Source organism: Leptodactylus fuscus, chromosome 5 (genome assembly GCF_031893055.1).
Source record: "Leptodactylus fuscus isolate aLepFus1 chromosome 5, aLepFus1.hap2, whole genome shotgun sequence".
Taxonomy (NCBI): Eukaryota; Metazoa; Chordata; class Amphibia; order Anura; family Leptodactylidae; genus Leptodactylus; species Leptodactylus fuscus.
In genome coordinates this window covers 180,973,641-180,991,314 of record NC_134269.1, presented here as the reverse complement: position 1 = coordinate 180,991,314, position 17,674 = coordinate 180,973,641, and the positions used below count along the sequence as shown (strand labels likewise).

The following is a 17,674-nucleotide window of genomic DNA, read 5'->3' as shown; positions in this document are numbered from 1 at the left end:
TGTTGTATGTAGCGATTGTTATGGTTTGCTGGGTTTATTAAAAAAAAAAAAACAAATGAAACCCTAAGGAGCCCGCTGGGCTCTGGACCACAGAAGCGCCCTGGTGTGAACAGGGTCTGACAGTTAGACGTCAATGCCAGCCCTCTACACACCCTAGTTCATTCTGTTCAATCACAGCGGCCTGTGTAGATCAGAGCAGCCGCACCAGGACTCAGTCTAGACAGCACTCCTGTGCTAGACTGCCCACAATTAGCTAGTGTGCACACAGTGGCTTCCTGAGGCACACCAAGCAGCTACCAACTTAAAGTTTTTTAGAAATAGAGTTCTACCTGAACTACAATTTCTGCCTAACAAAATTTCTAACTAGCTAGCTAGCCTAAGCACACACAGTGCATTTGAGAATTGACATTAGGGCAGCGGGCTGAGGAACCTCCCTCTTTATAAAGGGAAAGGGCGGTCCACTTTCGGCCCAGCCAGCTGCCCAAGGCGGAGGTGATTGGTCGACACGACTGTCAGTCACAGCCTGACCACACCCTCCGGCTGCAAGAGGGTTAACCCTTGCTAAACCTGACTGCCGGCACAAGGAGGGAGTGACAGGCGGCAATGCGCTACCGCAGAGAGACGGCTGCGACCCGACCCCTCGGCTGCAGTTGCCACACAGTCCTAACAGTGATGGTTTTCCCCCCATCCATTTTATACATTAAGAGACTAACTAAAATAATTTCCAATTTTTATGGGGCTCCAAGATGGAGAAATTAAAGAGACAGATCATGTATAAAGATAAAGATAATGGTGGCAGAAATGTTCCTGACTTATTTACATTCTTTAATATTAAATTTTTGTTTGCTTCTGTTTTAACTGTTTTCAGTCACAGGGGGTTTTTAGCTACTTTTTAAAATATGCAGTGGGGATGGTTTTTAGAAGATGGTATAAAATTTCTTTAAACAGCCCTACGCTGCTGAATCCCCCGAAACATTATGTTGTTTTAGAAAAAACTATTAGACTATTAAAACTGCAGGAAATTTTAAAAGACCAGCGTAAACTGACCAAATGGAGAAAACAAGAGGAGGTAATGGAGTCTGTATCTAATTTTAGTGGGGTGAGGTCTAAGACAGTTTGGAGAAATGTCTTTGGCAAGTTTTTAGCTATAGCCATGTAGACCTCGCCTGGGCAGTGGTCCATCAATGCCTCCCAGTAAGAGAGTTCCAACATAGGAGAGGGTTGGTGGCCACTTCTAAATGCTCAAGGGATAGGTGCAATGGATGCGAGTCAGTCCTGCACCTAATGTGGAATTGCGCATATGCACAAGAGGTATGGAGAAAAGTGGGGCCTGTTTTTAAAAAAGTATGTGCATTGCAGGATTTTAACCATTACTATGTTTTATATGGTCTTTTTAAGTGTTCCAATTTTAACAGACAGATGACATGCTGGTGTCTTATTAACTGTTTTAAAAATGCACTGTGGAAAGCTAGGAATGTTTTATTTTTTAAATGTGAAGCTATCCCTGTAGATGAATGCATTAAAATGGCACTGAGTGAAGCGTTTATTTATTTTTTAAGGGACGTAAAAAATCTGGGCAACGCCGCCGCTAGAGGCAAATGGTGCCCAGACCATTGGAGTAAATAGATTTTTGGAGCTGTGTAAAATTTTAATTGTGCATGTACTTGTAAAGTATAAAATTAATAAGGGTTATAACAAAGGTTAAAAGTTTTACTGTGCATATTTAATAGTGTAAATAATTTTAATCTTGTGTGATGAAATAATACTGTGAAACTTGTGATATGTATGCATAATAATTGTATCTGCAAAATGTGTTTTATCATAAAAGTCTATGAAATACCGTGTATACCTAACGTGTGAAAACAACTGTAATATCCTAATAGAAGCTTTTATGACATAAATGTATTTATGTATGTATGCTGATCTTTCACTCGAATAAAGTTGATGTTTAAACCCTCTCTCTCTCACTCTCTCTCTCTCTCCTCACCATATACACTGTATATATGCCTACAATAGTTATCCTGTGGGTTCTTGCATCTGCGCTGCTTTTTTATTTCAAGGGCCTACTTTTTTAGCAGTGACTCTCTATGTGGAACCCTACCCTATGACTATGTTTTCAGACGGGACACTTTACCCATCTTGTTTTTCCATGCAACTTTGGATAACCGTGCATACACACAACCTTGTTTTTTGCTGTCATGCATGAGTATACATCTAGAAGGAGCCATTCAACTGTTACGGCAGCCATACGAGATAGGGCTGTTGCAATAAGCTTGCATAGCCCTTAGGTTTGTTGCTGAAATACTAGCTGGCAGCCCCACAGAAAAGTAAGATTAATTTGCATATGTTGGAACACTGAGCAGCATCACAGTAAAGTTACCTAGCAACCAGCGGGCTGGCAGCAGAAATCTACTAAGGCATCTCCCAGAGTTAAAGTCAGTTTTATTGTGACACTCTCAGTCTTCTACCTATGCAATGTCGCCTCAATTTTCGCTGGGTAATGTTTCTTTATCTTAAAATTTGGGTTTCTGTTCATCCAATTGGGGAGGAAAGAAGGATTCCAGGTATTTTTCCACTTTCATAGAGGTTTTTTTGAGTGTGGAAAGTGTGTAGTTGATAGGCTGTGATGGTGGGGTAAATCTGTGACTTGGGCTTGTTAGATGCCCCCAGACATGCTTCCCCTGCTGTCCCAGTTGCATTGCAGAGGTGTTGGCATCATTTCCTGAGGTGTCATAATCATAATTGTGGGTTCCCCTGAAACAAAGCATTTTTCCCCATAGACTATAATGGGGTTCGATATTCATTCGAATAGTCGAATATTGAACGGCTATTCGAAATGAATATCGAATATTTCACTGTTTCCTTATCTCTAGTTTTGAACCCTTTCTTTTTCCATGATGGTTTTCTGAACATTTCAGCTATTCACATATAGTAATGTTGGCCTATGCTGTAAACAATCTTACACCCGAGTGAGTATATTTATAGGGCAGTGTATGTTTTACATTATCAGGGGTGGTCTCAATGGGATCACTTAAGTATATTTGATGATAGATTCAGAGATAAAGACTTGAGTCAGTGATGGTTTCAACACGGAGCCAAATTGAATCTGGGCAGAAGCAGAGTTTATTATGCAAGTTACACCTTTTTATAGCCACTGAAGTTGGAGTTCATATTTGAACAAACATTTCAATGCGTATTTTCAGTTCATATGCATCAAACAATAATTTGCAAACAGATGATTTCCCCAACACCTGGCAGCTGAAGTCATCTTGCTACACAAATCAAAGTCATGATGATTTCCCAATTGAACTCATCTGGGTCATATTATTTTTATTATTCAGACTTTATTATTTTGTTATGTTAGCGGTCCCAGGCAAATGTTGATTAAACAATAAAATATTGAAGACGGGTCAGAGTGACCTGTCTTGGCCAGGAGGGAATGTATGTGAACAGAGCAAGAAGTATTGCTAAAAATATGTATACACCTATCAACATGCAGGATCGCTTTAGCCATAGGGCTAATGGTGCACTTGAATCAGGGCCTCCTTGAGAGAGCAGACAGTCCTGCATTTGCTATTGCAGGCTGCCTAAACTTCCGCTCACCAGTGTCCAACTATCTGCTCCATAGTTCACTATTTTCCTGGGAGCTGCAGGTGAAATATGATAACATGATTAGAGGTGAGCAAACAGCGTTTGATCGAGTACATGTTCGATTGGATATCAGGCTGTTCGAGATGTTCGATTTAAGTCGAACACCAGGTGGAAAACTCACTAAAAATTCGATTCCCCTCCCACCTTCCCATGCACTTTTTTTGCACCAATAACTGCGTAGGGGAGGTGGAGCAGAAACTACAACAATGGAGGCATCGAAAAAAATCGGAAAAAGTAATTGGCTGGCTAAATCAGATGACCTCCAATTTATACGAATAGTGGATTTAATATCCGGTTCATATGAGACTGTGGACTATGTGATTGTGAGACAGGGACAGATGTACTGGCAGGGTTACCTTTATTTAGGTGGGAATGTCACTCACCCAGCTCTTTGGGGCTCTATCTGATTGGGATCCCTGTCGGTTTGCAATATGCGCAATCTGACTATTTCCCATAGGAATACAGAGTACAGCATTCGGCCAATCAACGCTGGTTCTGCTGGAGGAGGCGGAGTCTAAGATCAGTGCACAGCAGTCTCCATTCTGGTCCGATCTTAGACTCCGCCTCCTCACGGACGAGCCTCCGGCAGAACCAGTGTTGATTGGCCGAATGCTGTACTCTGTATGGCATTCGGCCAATCAACGCTGGTCAATGCATTCCTATGGGAAAAAGTCAGCTTGCGCATATTGCAAGCTGACAGGGATCCCGACGTAATACAGTGACTTGGGCATGTTAGATCTCCCCAGACATGCTTCCCCTGCTGTCCCAGTTGCATTCCAGGGTGTTGGCATCATTTCCTGGGGTGTCATAGTGGACTTGGTGACTCTCCTGAGTCGAATAGTGTTTTCCCCCTAAACCAGTATTTATTTCCCATAGACTATAATGGGGTTCGATGTTCCATCGAACAGTGAGTATTGAGCGGCTACTCGAATCGAACTTCGAACATTTCACTGTTCGCTCATCTCTAAACATGATGTGATGATTACATTGTGCCGGCAACTCACTAAAGACTCTGGACCAGAACAGCAAGGGAGTGAAAAAAGGTGACTATTACTTGTTTTTGTTTGATAGGAAAGGGACAAATTGTGGAGCCAACTGCAAGGGGACTTTAAACTGTGGTGGGGGACATTAAACAGGGGGCAGCTGCAGGGGGACATTGGGTGCACTTGGAGGGGTATATTATGCTGTGAGGGCAGGTGGATAGAGGCATTATGCTGTGTGGTCCGCTAAGTGGACGTTATAGTTTGTGCAGGTCAGGTGTTTCTAAGTGGTGGGGGGGGCACATATGAAAATTTTGCACTGGGCGCAATGTGTTAAAATGGCCCGGTGTACATGGTATATCAATGCAGACAAAAGAATAATGTGAATGCCCTGTAACCCATTGCAAAATCTGTAAATCTGGGCCCAATATACCTTTTAGAATAGTTTTATTTTATGGCACAGTGGGATCTTCAGGAACCAGAGACCGATAGCAACTGTTGCTTCTGCACCTCCTATTGCTATGCCCCTGAATGTAGATGATAACAGCTGCAATAGCACAGAGATATATCCAGCAGTAGGTGCATATACCATCATCCCCATAGTGCTGACTGGCCTCAGAGAAGCTGCTTCTAGCTCAAAAACATGCATCAGTGGTTGTTCATTCACCATGGAAAAAATTAAAAAATGATAATATTTTATAAAATGTTTATTTTTGTTTGAAGTACAACTTTAAGTTGCAATTTTTTTTTTAAACTTGCTTTAGTCAATGATAAATTTGCAATTTACATACATAGAAATTAATGTATGTAACTTGAAATTAACAAAAATCATCAATATGTCCTACACGCCGAATATCTTGACTTTTAGAGGGGACTTTATGAGAAATAGTCTTTTGTCTCTCTCTAAAGTCATGGCAGTTGTAGAATATATTTAGCCTTATACTCTTGTACACAATGAAATGTTTCCCTGGTCCTCATTTACTGTATCTTTGGCTGGATCCTTTTGACCAGAAGCTGTAAATCCTTTGAAAACTGGACATATAGGTAGCCATTTGAAGAACTTTACTTTCTTGACTAATTTCATGCCACATGGAAAATCATAAGTGTTTAGGTCTGCGCATGTGTCACTGCTGGCATGTGCTCCCTGCTTCCATTGCACCAGCCCCCGCTCCTTTTCTGTACCTGGAAAAAGTATTCACAAAATATTAGTAAGTGGAATACGGTACAGTACAGTAACATTTCTTTTAGTCTGTTATCTCATGGGATTATGAAATGTTTAAAGGTACCCAGTCAGTAGATGAATGTCATTTGACCATCTACTATATTTGGAGGTGTCCCTTGTAACCCCCCCCCCCCCCCCCATTCTCTCTGGGTTGATTTAAAGGGGCTCTATCACTAGGAAAAGTCATTTTTAACTAATCACATCCTTGCATAGTCTTTAGAATGGCTATTCCACACCTACCTTTAGTATGTAAATTACCTCAGTGGTTTCTGAATAAGTCCGTTTTCATTCATTTACTAATGAACTTCCAGCCAGCACAGGAAGTTCCCCGCAGCACTCATCTCTGCTATTATCTCCTATATGTGTGTGCAAACAGGAAGCTGAGTTATCATCAGCAGTAGCCTCCCATAGGAAACAATAGCAAAGGGGGTGCACGATGCATCGTGCACCAGTATAATTAGCATATGAATAAAACCAGACTTATTCAGAAACCACTGAGGCAATGTACATACTAAAGGTATGTGTGAAGTAGCATTTCTAAAGACTATGCAAGGATGTGATTAGTTAAAAATGACTTTTCCCAATGATAGAGCCCCATTAATGTCCGTATCTGTTCTGGCTTCTGCGCTATCCTCCAGCCATATGATACAGCACAGGGTGTGTGCCCGGCTATGATTTTATGCTTTTCTGTTTCTTCTTGTATCTGTCTGAACACAGCTCTATTCCCTCACCTTTGCTATTTATCCTGCACGACACTCATCTGTTTGCTTCCATCTGCTCCTCAAACAGTTAACCTCAGCTTTGCTTATGTGATTGACATCCTTCCTTTCCAATCATGCCTGGGTCGGATTCCTGACATCCTATATATAGTTTTCTAACCCACATCTGAGTGCTTGCTATTAGTTTCTCTGGACATGGTAGCAGTTTTCTCCTGTATCTCTGATCTTGTTTTTCCTCAGCTCTGCTTTCTGCAGACTTGTATATTTTTCCAATTCTATTTTTTTTGTTCCTGCTGCCTGCTATTTTCCTACCTGTTCTCCTTTGTTTATCTTTTCTGCGTTTTGTGTTTGCACTTGTGACATAGGAAAGGACCGTCGCCCAGTTGTCATCTACTACTTAGGGTAGCTGAGGTAAGCAGGTAGGGACTTTGGGGTGGGTCTAGTATCACTGTCTAGTATCACTATCCTTGTCTTTCTTTGTTCTTCTGGGATGTTGGCAGCAGATGAAACCTAACAGGTTTCGTAACAGTTAAGGCCTAGATGAATGCAATTCATACACGTTAACATTTCACTGTATGTATATTAATGATGCACATTACCTGGTATTGTATTATCAAGGAAAAATGCTATACATCCTCCAACAAACATTTCTGTAGTTAGAAGCACGGTCAATATTTGATCCAATTCTGGTAAACCTGTAAAATCCCAATAATTAGCATTAGAGAAGCCGCACAATCTTACATCATGAGACTTGTTGTTCTAGTTTATTTGTCCTGTACTCTATTAATTTTACAACACAGACTGTATGTCTGCAGACTGCTGGATTGCAGAAAGTGAACAGAGAAAACATATTCTTCTTTCCAGACGAAGATCAAGGCTATTTCAGGATATATATATATATATATATATATATATATATATATATATATATATATATATATACAGTCCTATGAAAAAGTTTGGGCACCCCTATTAATCTTAATCATTTTTAGTTCTAAATATTTTGGTATTTGCAACAGCCATTTCAGTTTGATATATCTAATAACTGATGGACACAGTAATATTTCAGGATTGAAATGAGGTTTATTGTACTAACAGAAAATGTGCAATATGCATTAAACCAAAATTTGACCGGTGCAAAAGTATGGGCACCTCAACAGAAAAGTGACATGAATATTTAGTAGATCCTCCTTTTGCAAAGATAACAGCCTCTAGTCGCTTCCTGTAGCTTTTAATCAGTTCCTGGATCCTGGATAAAGGTATTTTGGACAAACAATTCAAGTTCAGTTAAGTTAGATGGTCGCCGAGCATGGACAGCCCGCTTCAAATCATCCCACAGATGTTGAATGATATTCAGGTCTGGGGACTGGGATGGCCATTCCAGAACATTGTAATTGTTCCTCTGCATGAATACCTGAGGATTTGGAGCGGTGTTTTGGATCATTGTCTTGCTGAAATATCCATCCCCGGCGTAACTTCAACTTCATCACTGATTCTTGAACATTATTCTCAAGAATCTGCTGATACTGAGTGGAATCCATGCGACTCTCAACTTTAACAAGATTCCCGGTGCCGGCATTGGCCACACAGCCCCAAAGCATGATGGAACCTCCACCAAATTTTACAGTGGGTAGCATGTGTTTTTCTTGGAATGCTGTTTCTTTTTGGACGCCATGCATAACGCCTTTTTTTATAACCAAACAACTCAATTTTTGTTTCCAAAATGAAGCTGCCTTGTCCAAATGTGCTTTTTCATACCTCAGGCAACTCTATTTGTGGCGTACGTGTAGAAATGGCTTCTTTCTCATCACTCTCCCATACAGCTTCTATTTGTGCAAAGTGCGCTGTATAGTTGACCGATGCACAGTGACACCATCTGCAGCAAGATGATGCTACAGCTCTTTGGAGGTGGTCTGTGGATTGTCCTTGACTGTTCTCACCATTCTTCTTCTCTGCCTTTCTGATATTTTTCTTGGCCTGCCACTTCTGGGCTTAACAAGAACTGTCCCTGTGGTCTTCCATTTCCTTACTATGTTCCTCACAGTGGAAACTGACAGGTTAAATCTCTGAGACAACTTTTTGTATCCTTCCCCTGAACAACTATGTTGAACAATCTTTGTTTTCAGATCATTTGAGAGCGGGCTGTCCATGTTCGGCGACCATCAAACTTAACTGAACTTGAATTGTTTTGTAGAAAGAAATGGTCCAAAATACCTTCATCCAGGATCCAGGAACTGATTAAAAGCTACAGGAAGCGACTAGAGGCTGTTATCTTTGCAAAAGGAGGATGTACTAAATATTAATGTCACTTTTCTGTTGAGGTGCCCATATTTTTGCACCGGTCAAATTTTGGTTTAATGCATATTGCGCATTTTCTGTTAGTACAATAAACCTCATTTCAATCCTGAAATATTACTGTGTCCATCAGTTATTAGATATATCAAACTGAAATGGCTGTTGCAAACACCAAAATATTTAGAACTAAAAATGATTAAGATTAATAGGGATGCCCAAACTTTTTCATAGGACTGTATATATATATACGTGGAGGGTCACCAAGTCCACTATGACACCCCAGGAAATGATGCCAACACCTCTGGAATGACACTGGGACAGCAGGGGAAGCATGTCTGGGGGCATCTAACACACCAAAGACCCTCTATTACCCCAACATCACAGCCTAACAACTACACACTTTACACACTCAATACCACCTCTCTGACAGTAGGAAAACACCTTGAAACATGTGTATTTGGCACTTGCAGTGAGGAGAGCTTGTCACCAGCAGTGAATTTGGCCCTTGTAGTAAGTTGAGGTTGGCACCAACATTTGTTTTGAAAATCAGGGTGGATTGAGCCTCTAACCAGCAGAGTTTGGGCAAATTCATGGTGGAGGGAGCCTCTAAACACCCCAGTTTGGGCAAATTCATGGTGGAGGGAGCCTCTAAAACCCCCAGTTTGGACCAATTCATGGTGGAGGGAGCCTCTAACCAGCCCAGTTTGGGCAAATTCATGGTGGAGGGAGCCTCTAAAAAACCCAGTTTGGACCAATTCATGGTGGAGGGAGCCTCTAACCAGCCCAGTTTGGACCAATTAATGGTGGAGGGAGCCTCTAAACAGCCAAGTTTGGACCAATTCATGGTGGAGGGAGCCTCTAAAAAACCCAGTTTGGACCAATTCATGGTGGAGGGAGCCTCTAAAAAACCCAGTTTGGACCAATTCATGGTGGAGGGAGCCTCTAAACAGCCCAGTTTGGGCAAATTCATGGTGGAGGGAGCCTCTAACCCGCCCAGTTTGGACCAATTAATGGTGGAGGGAGCCTCTAAACAGCCAAGTTTTGGGAAATTCATGGTGGAGGGAGCCTCTAACCAGCCCAGTTTGGACCAATTCATGGTGGAGGGAGCCTCTAACCAGCCCAGTTTGGGCAAATTCATGGTGGAGGGAGCCTCTAAACAGCCCAGTTTGGACCAATTAATGGTGGAGGGAGCCTCTAACCAGCCCAGTTTGGACCAATTCATGGTGGAGGGAGCCTCTAACCAGCCCAGTTTGGACCAATTAATGGTGGAGAGAGCCTCTAACCAGCCCAGTTTGGGCAAATTCATGGTGGAGGGAGCCTCTAAAAAACCCAGTTTGGACCAATTCATGGTGGAGGGAGCCTCTAACCAGCCCAGTTTGGGCAAATTCATGGTGGAGGGAGCCTCTAAACAGCCCAGTTTGGGCAAATTCATGGTGGAGGGAGCCTCTAAACAGCCCAGTTTGGACCAATTCATGGTGGAGGGAGCCTCTAAACAGCCCAGTTTGGGCAAATTCATGGTGGAGGGAGCCTCTAAACAGCCCAGTTTGGGCAAATTCATGGTGGAGGGAGCCTCTAACCAGCCCAGTTTGGACCAATTAATGGTGGAGGGAGCCTCTAAACAGCCAAGTTTTGGGAAATTCATGGTGGAGGGAGCCCCTAAAAACCCCAGTTTGGACCAATTCATGGTGGAGGGAGCCTCTAACCAGCCCAGTTTGGGCAAATTCATGGTGGAGGGAGCCTCTAAACAGCCCAGTTTGGACCAATTAATGGTGGAGGGAGCCTCTAACCAGCCCAGTTTGGACCAATTCATGGTGGAGGGAGCCTCTAACCAGCCCAGTTTGGGCAAATTCATGGTGGAGGGAGCCTCTAAAAAACCCAGTTTGGACCAATTCATGGTGGAGGGAGCCTCTAACCAGCCCAGTTTGGGCAAATTCATGGTGGAGGGAGCCTCTAAACAGCCCAGTTTGGGCAAATTCATGGTGGAGGGAGCCTCTAAACAGCCCAGTTTGGACCAATTCATGGTGGAGGGAGCCTCTAAAAAACCCAGTTTGGACCAATTCATGGTGGAGGGAGCCTCTAAACAGCCCAGTTTGGGCAAATTCATGGTGGAGGGAGCCTCTAACCAGCCCAGTTTGGACCAATTAATGGTGGAGGGAGCCTCTAAACAGCCAAGTTTTGGGAAATTCATGGTGGAGGGAGCCCCTAAAAACCCCAGTTTGGACCAATTCATGGTGGAGGGAGCCTCTAAACAGCCCAGTTTGGGCAAATTCATGGTGGAGGGAGCCTCTAACCAGCCCAGTTTGGACCAATTAATGGTGGAGGGAGCCTCTAAACAGCCAAGTTTTGGGAAATTCATGGTGGAGGGAGCCTCTAACCAGCCCAGTTTGGACCAATTCATGGTGGAGGGAGCCTCTAACCAGCCCAGTTTGGGCAAATTCATGGTGGAGGGAGCCTCTAAACAGCCCAGTTTGGACCAATTAATGGTGGAGGGAGCCTCTAACCAGCCCAGTTTGGATCAATTCATGGTGGAGGGAGCCTCTAACCAGCCCAGTTTGGGCAAATTCATGGTGGAGGGAGCCTCTAAACAGCCCAGTTTGGGCAAATTCATGGTGGAGGGAGCCTCTAACCAGCCCAGTTTGGACCAATTAATGGTGGAGGGAGCCTCTAAACAGCCAAGTTTTGGGAAATTCATGGTGGAGGGAGCCTCTAACCAGCCCAGTTTGGACCAATTCATGGTGGAGGGAGCCTCTAACCAGCCCAGTTTGGGCAAATTCATGGTGGAGGGAGCCTCTAAAAAACCCAGTTTGGACCAATTCATGGTGGAGGGAGCCTCTAACCAGCCCAGTTTGGACCAATTAATGGTGGAGGGAGCCTCTAAACAGCCCAGTTTGGGCAAATTCATGGTGGAGGGAGCCTCTAAAAAACCCAGTTTGGGACCAATTCATGGTGGAGGGAGCCTCTAACCAGCCCAGTTTGGACCAATTAATGGTGGAGGGAGCCTCTAAACAGCCAAGTTTGGACCAATTCATGGTGGAGGGAGCCTCTAACCAGCCCAGTTTGGGCAAATTCATGGTGGAGGGAGCCTCTAAACAGCCCAGTTTGGGCAAATTCATGGTGGAGGGAGCCTCTAACCAGCCCAGTTTGGACCAATTAATGGTGGAGGGAGCCTCTAAACAGCCAAGTTTTGGGAAATTCATGGTGGAGGGAGCCCCTAAAAACCCCAGTTTGGACCAATTCATGGTGGAGGGAGCCTCTAAACAGCCCAGTTTGGGCAAATTCATGGTGGAGGGAGCCTCTAACCAGCCCAGTTTGGACCAATTAATGGTGAGGGAGCCTCTAAACAGCCAAGTTTTGGGAAATTCATGGTGGAGGGAGCCTCTAACCAGCCCAGTTTGGACCAATTCATGGTGGAGGGAGCCTCTAACCAGCCCAGTTTGGGCAAATTCATGGTGGAGGGAGCCTCTAAACAGCCCAGTTTGGGCAAATTCATGGTGGAGGGAGCCTCTAACCAGCCCAGTTTGGACCAATTAATGGTGGAGGGAGCCTCTAAACAGCCAAGTTTTGGGAAATTCATGGTGGAGGGAGCCTCTAACCAGCCCAGTTTGGACCAATTCATGGTGGAGGGAGCCTCTAACCAGCCCAGTTTGGGCAAATTCATGGTGGAGGGAGCCTCTAAACAGCCCAGTTTGGGCAAATTCATGGTGGAGGGAGCCTCTAACCAGCCCAGTTTGGACCAATTAATGGTGGAGGGAGCCTCTAAACAGCCAAGTTTTGGGAAATTCATGGTGGAGGGAGCCCCTAAAAACCCCAGTTTGGACCAATTCATGGTGGAGGGAGCCTCTAAACAGCCCAGTTTGGGCAAATTCATGGTGGAGGGAGCCTCTAACCAGCCCAGTTTGGACCAATTAATGGTGGAGGGAGCCTCTAAACAGCCAAGTTTGGGAAATTCATGGTGGAGGGAGCCTCTAACCAGCCCAGTTTGGACCAATTCATGGTGGAGGGAGCCTCTAACCAGCCCAGTTTGGGCAAATTCATGGTGGAGGGAGCCTCTAAACAGCCCAGTTTGGACCAATTAATGGTGGAGGGAGCCTCTAAACAGCCAAGTTTTGGGAAATTCATGGTGGAGGGAGCCTCTAACCAGCCCAGTTTGGACCAATTCATGGTGGAGGGAGCCTCTAAAAAACCCAGTTTGGACCAATTCATGGTGGAGGGAGCCTCTAAACAGCCCAGTTTGGGCAAATTCATGGTGGAGGGAGCCTCTAACCAGCCCAGTTTGGACCAATTAATGGTGGAGGGAGCCTCTAAACAGCCAAGTTTTGGGAAATTCATGGTGGAGGGAGCCTCTAAACAGCCCAGTTTGGACCAATTCATGGTGGAGGGAGCCTCTAAAAAACCCAGTTTGGACCAATTCATGGTGGAGGGAGCCTCTAAACAGCCCAGTTTGGGCAAATTCATGGTGGAGGGAGCCTCTAACCAGCCCAGTTTGGACCAATTAATGGTGGAGGGAGCCTCTAAACAGCCAAGTTTTGGGAAATTCATGGTGGAGGGAGCCCCTAAAAACCCCAGTTTGGACCAATTCATGGTGGAGGGAGCCTCTAAACAGCCCAGTTTGGGCAAATTCATGGTGGAGGGAGCCTCTAAAAACCCCCAGTTTGGACCAATTCATGGTGGAGGGAGCCTCTAAAAACCCCAGTTTGGACCAATTCATGGTGGAGGGAGCCTCTAAAAACCCCAGTTTGGACCAATTCATGGTGGAGGGAGCCGCTAAACAGCCCAGTTTGGACCAATTCATGGTGGAGGGAGCCTCTAACCAGCAGAGTTGGTGGAAATCAGGGTGGAGGGAGCCTCTAACCAGCAGAGTTGGGGGAAATCAGGGTGGAGGGAGCCTAGTATTAGCAGAATTGTGCAACGCTTATGGTGGATGAGTATGAGGATGCGGAGGAATTGGAGAGGTTGAGTACAGACATGGAGTTTCATGTTGGGGTGCTTTACACAGGTGGGCACAAAAATGACGGCTCTACCCAGTGGTGGTTCATTTTTATCAAAGTGAGCCGGTCGGCACTCTCAGCTGACAGACGGGTGCGCTTGTCAGTGATGATGCCACCGGCTGCACTGAACACCCTCTCAGATAGGACGCTGGCGGCAGGACAGGACAGCACCTCCAAGGCATATAGGGCAAGTTCAAGCCACAGGTCCAACTTCGACACCCAATACGTGTAGGGCGCAGAGGGGTCGGAGAGGACAGGGCTGTGGTCGGAAAGGTATTCCCGCAACATGCGCCTATACTTCTCACGCCTGGTGACACTAGGACCCTCCGTGGCGGCACTTTGGCGAGGGGGTGCCATCAAGGTGTCCCAGACCTTAGACAGTGTGCCCCTCGTTTGTGTGGACCAGTGAGAACTTGGTTGCCTACTGGAGGAACTGCCCTCCCTGCCGCCAACGTCACATGCTGGAAACATCTCCATCATATTCTGCACCAATTGCCTGTGGCAAGCATTGATGCGATTGGCCCTCCCCTCTACCGGAATAAAAGACGAGATGTTGTTTTTATACCGGGGGTCAAGGATAGCAAAGATCCAGTACTGGTTGTCCTCCATGATTTTGACAATACGCTTGTCGGTTGTAAAGCACCCCAACATGAACTCAGCCATGTCTGCCACAGTGTTAGTTGGCATGACTCCTCTGGCCCCACCGGAAAGTTCAATCTCCATTTCCTCCTCATCCTCCATGTCTACCCATCCGCGCTGCAACAATGGGACGATTCGAAGTTGCCCGGAAGCCTCCTGTATCACCATCACATCATCGGACAACTCTTCTTCCTCCTCCTCCTCCTCCTCCTCCTCCTCCATTAAACGCAGTGAAGCGGACAGATGTGTGGACCTACTCTCCAGCTGTGACGGATCGGATGCTATCCCTAACTCCTCTGTGTGATCTGAGTTATCCCTGATGTCAATCAGGGATTCTCTCAGAACACACAAGAGCGGGATTGTAAGGCTCACCATCGCATCCTCAGAGCTCACCCTCCTTGTGGACTCCTCAAAGACCCGTAGGATGTCACAAAGGTCTCTCATCCATGGCCACTCATGGATGTGAAACTGAGGCAGCTGACTTTGTGGCACCCTAGGGTTTTGTAGCTGGTATTCCATCAAAGGTTTCTGCTGCTCAACCACTCTATTCAACATCTGAAACGTTGAGTTCCAGCGTGTGGGGACGTCGCACAAAAGCCGGTGTTGTGGCACATGCAGGCGTTGCTGGAGAGATTTTAAGCTAGCAGCGGCTACTGTCGACTTGCGAAAGTGGGCGCACATGCGCCGCACTTTCACCAGTAGCTCTGGAACATTGGGGTAGCTCTTTAGGAAACGTTGCACCACTAGGTTGAAGACGTGGGCCAGGCATGGAACATGTTGGAGTCCGGCAAGCTCCAGAGCTGCTACCAGGTTCCGGCCGTTATCACAAACGACCATGCCTGGGCCCAGGTGCAGCGGCTCAAACCATATTGCCGTCTCATCGAGGAGGGCATCCCTCACCTCGGAGGAAGTGTGCTGTCTGTCCCCCAAGCTGATCAGCTTCAGCACAGCCTGCTGACGTCTACCAACGCCAGTGCTGCAACGTTTCCAACTCGTAGCTGGGGTCAATCTAACAGCGGAGGAGGAGGCGGTGGCGGAGGAGGAGGCGGTGGCGGAGGAGGAGGCGGTAGAGGAGGAGGAGGAGGGGGGTGTTCTTCTCGTGTCCCTGCCAGGAATGTTAGGCGGGGAGACGAGGTACACCGGGCCAGTTTGGGAAGCAGTCCCAGCCTCAACTACATTCACCCAGTGTGCCGTCAGTGAAATGTAGCGTCCCTGTCCGCATGCACTTGTCCACGCGTCGGTGGTCAAGTGGACCTTTGTGCAAAGCGCGGAACTAAGGGCCCGCCTGATGTTGAGTGACACGTGCTGGTGCAAGGCGGGGACGGCACACCGGGAGAAGTAGTGACGGCTAGGGACGGCATAGCGAGGTGCCGCAGTTGCCATCAGGTCCAGGAAGGCGGGAGTTTCAACAAGCCGGAACGCCAACATCTCCTGGGCCAGCAGTTTAGCGATGTTGGCGTTCAAGGCTTGCGCGTGTGGGTGGTTAGCAGTGTATTTCTGCCGCCGCTCCAATGTCTGAGAGATGGTGGGTTGTTGTAAAGAAGCGCCTGATGGTGCCTTTGATGGTGCAGGAGAAGGAGATAAGACAGGAACAGGGGAGGATGAGGGAGAAGTCAACAAAGTGGCGGAGGCAGATGAAGTGGTGTCCTGGCTCGTCCTCTGGAGTGCATCGCCAGCACAGTCAGCAGTGGCAGTGGCAGAGGCAGAGGCAGTGGCAGAGGCAGTGGCAGTGGCGTGAACGGCAGGCGGCCTTTGTCCTGCCGTTGCTGCCTGCCACTGATTCCAGTGCTTGGATTCCAAATGACGGCGCATTGAAGTGGTGGACAGGTTGCTCTTCTCAGAGCCCCTAATCAATTTCGAGAGGCAAATTGTGCAGACAACACTATATCTGTCCTCGGCGCATTCCTTGAAAAAACTCCACACCTTCGAGAAACGTGCCCTCGAGGTGGGAGTTTTTCGGGGCTGGGTACGAACTGGAACATCTTGGGAGATTCCGGGTGTGGCCTGGCTTCGCCTAAGCTGCTGACCTCTGCCTCTGCCTCTAGCTACCCTTTTTGGTGCTGCACCTGCCTCAACATCCACACTACTTTCCCCGCTTGACATCCCCCCTGTCCAGGTCGGGTCAGTGTCCTCATCATCCACCACTTCCTCTTCCAACTCCTGTCTCATCTCCTCCTCCCGCAGAATGCGCCGGTCAACTGGATGCCCTGACGGCAACTGCGTCACATCATCGTCGATGAGGGTGGGTTGCTGGTCATCCACCACCAAATCGAACGGAGATGGAGGAGACTCTAGTGTTTGAGCATCTGGACACAGATGCTCCTCTGTTAGGTTCGTGGAATCGTGACGTGGAGAGGCAGGTTGAGGGACAATGAAAGGAGCGGAGAACAGCTCTGGGGAGCAGGGACAGTTTGGGTTATTGTTCTGTAAAGCTTCGGAATTTTGGGAGGAAGGAAGACAAGACTGTTGGGTAATAGGAGGAGAGGAGGCAGAGTCTGACTGGCTGCTGGACAATGTGCTGTAAGCGTTCTCTGACAGCCATTGCAAGACCTGTTCCTGGTTCTCGGGCCTACTAAGGTTTGTACCCTGCAGTTTAGTTAATGTGGCAAGCAACCCTGGCACTGTGGAGTGGCGCAATGCTTGCTGCCCCACAGGAGTAGGCACGGGACGCCCTGTGGCTTCACTGCTACCTTGCTCCCCAGAACCATTCCCCCGACCTCGCCCACGGCCTCGTCCACGTCCCTTTCCGGGAGCCTTGCGCATTTTGAATTCCTAGTTAGAAATTGGCACTGTATACCAGTAGTAAAAATTGTGGGTGCACGTAACCCCAATATATTCTTTGAATTACCAGTCAGAAACTGGCACTATATGGCAGTAGCAAGAAATGAGGGTATTTGTATTCCCAATATATTCTTTGAATTCCCAGTCAGACAATGACACTGTATACCAGTAGTAAAAATTGTGGGTGCACGTAACCCCAATATATTCTTTGAATTACCAGTCAGAAACTGGCACTATATGGCAGTAGCAAGAAATGAGGGTATTTATAACCCCAATATATTCTTTGAATTCCCAGTCAGACAATGGCACTGTATACCAGTAGTAAAAATTGTGGGTGCACGTAACCCCAATATATTCTTTGAATTACCAGTCAGAAACTGGCACTATATGGCAGTAGCA

At 46.4% G+C, this 17,674-nt stretch overlaps 1 protein-coding gene across 1 annotated transcript in view; it reads right to left on the bottom strand.

Annotated features, from left to right (window-relative positions):
- Nucleotides 1–3,146: 3,146 nt before the first annotated feature.
- Nucleotides 3,147–17,674, bottom strand: part of SLC23A1 (solute carrier family 23 member 1) — a 171,555-nt gene continuing 157,027 nt past the window's right edge. Inside the window, exons 13-14 of the mRNA XM_075274875.1 lie at nt 7,172–7,267; nt 3,147–5,813 (exon numbers count right to left, since the gene is read on the bottom strand). Of these exons, the coding sequence (XP_075130976.1) occupies nt 5,569–5,813; nt 7,172–7,267 (341 nt within the window). The 3' untranslated portion in view covers nt 3,147–5,568. The remainder of the gene's footprint in view (nt 5,814–7,171; nt 7,268–17,674) is intronic.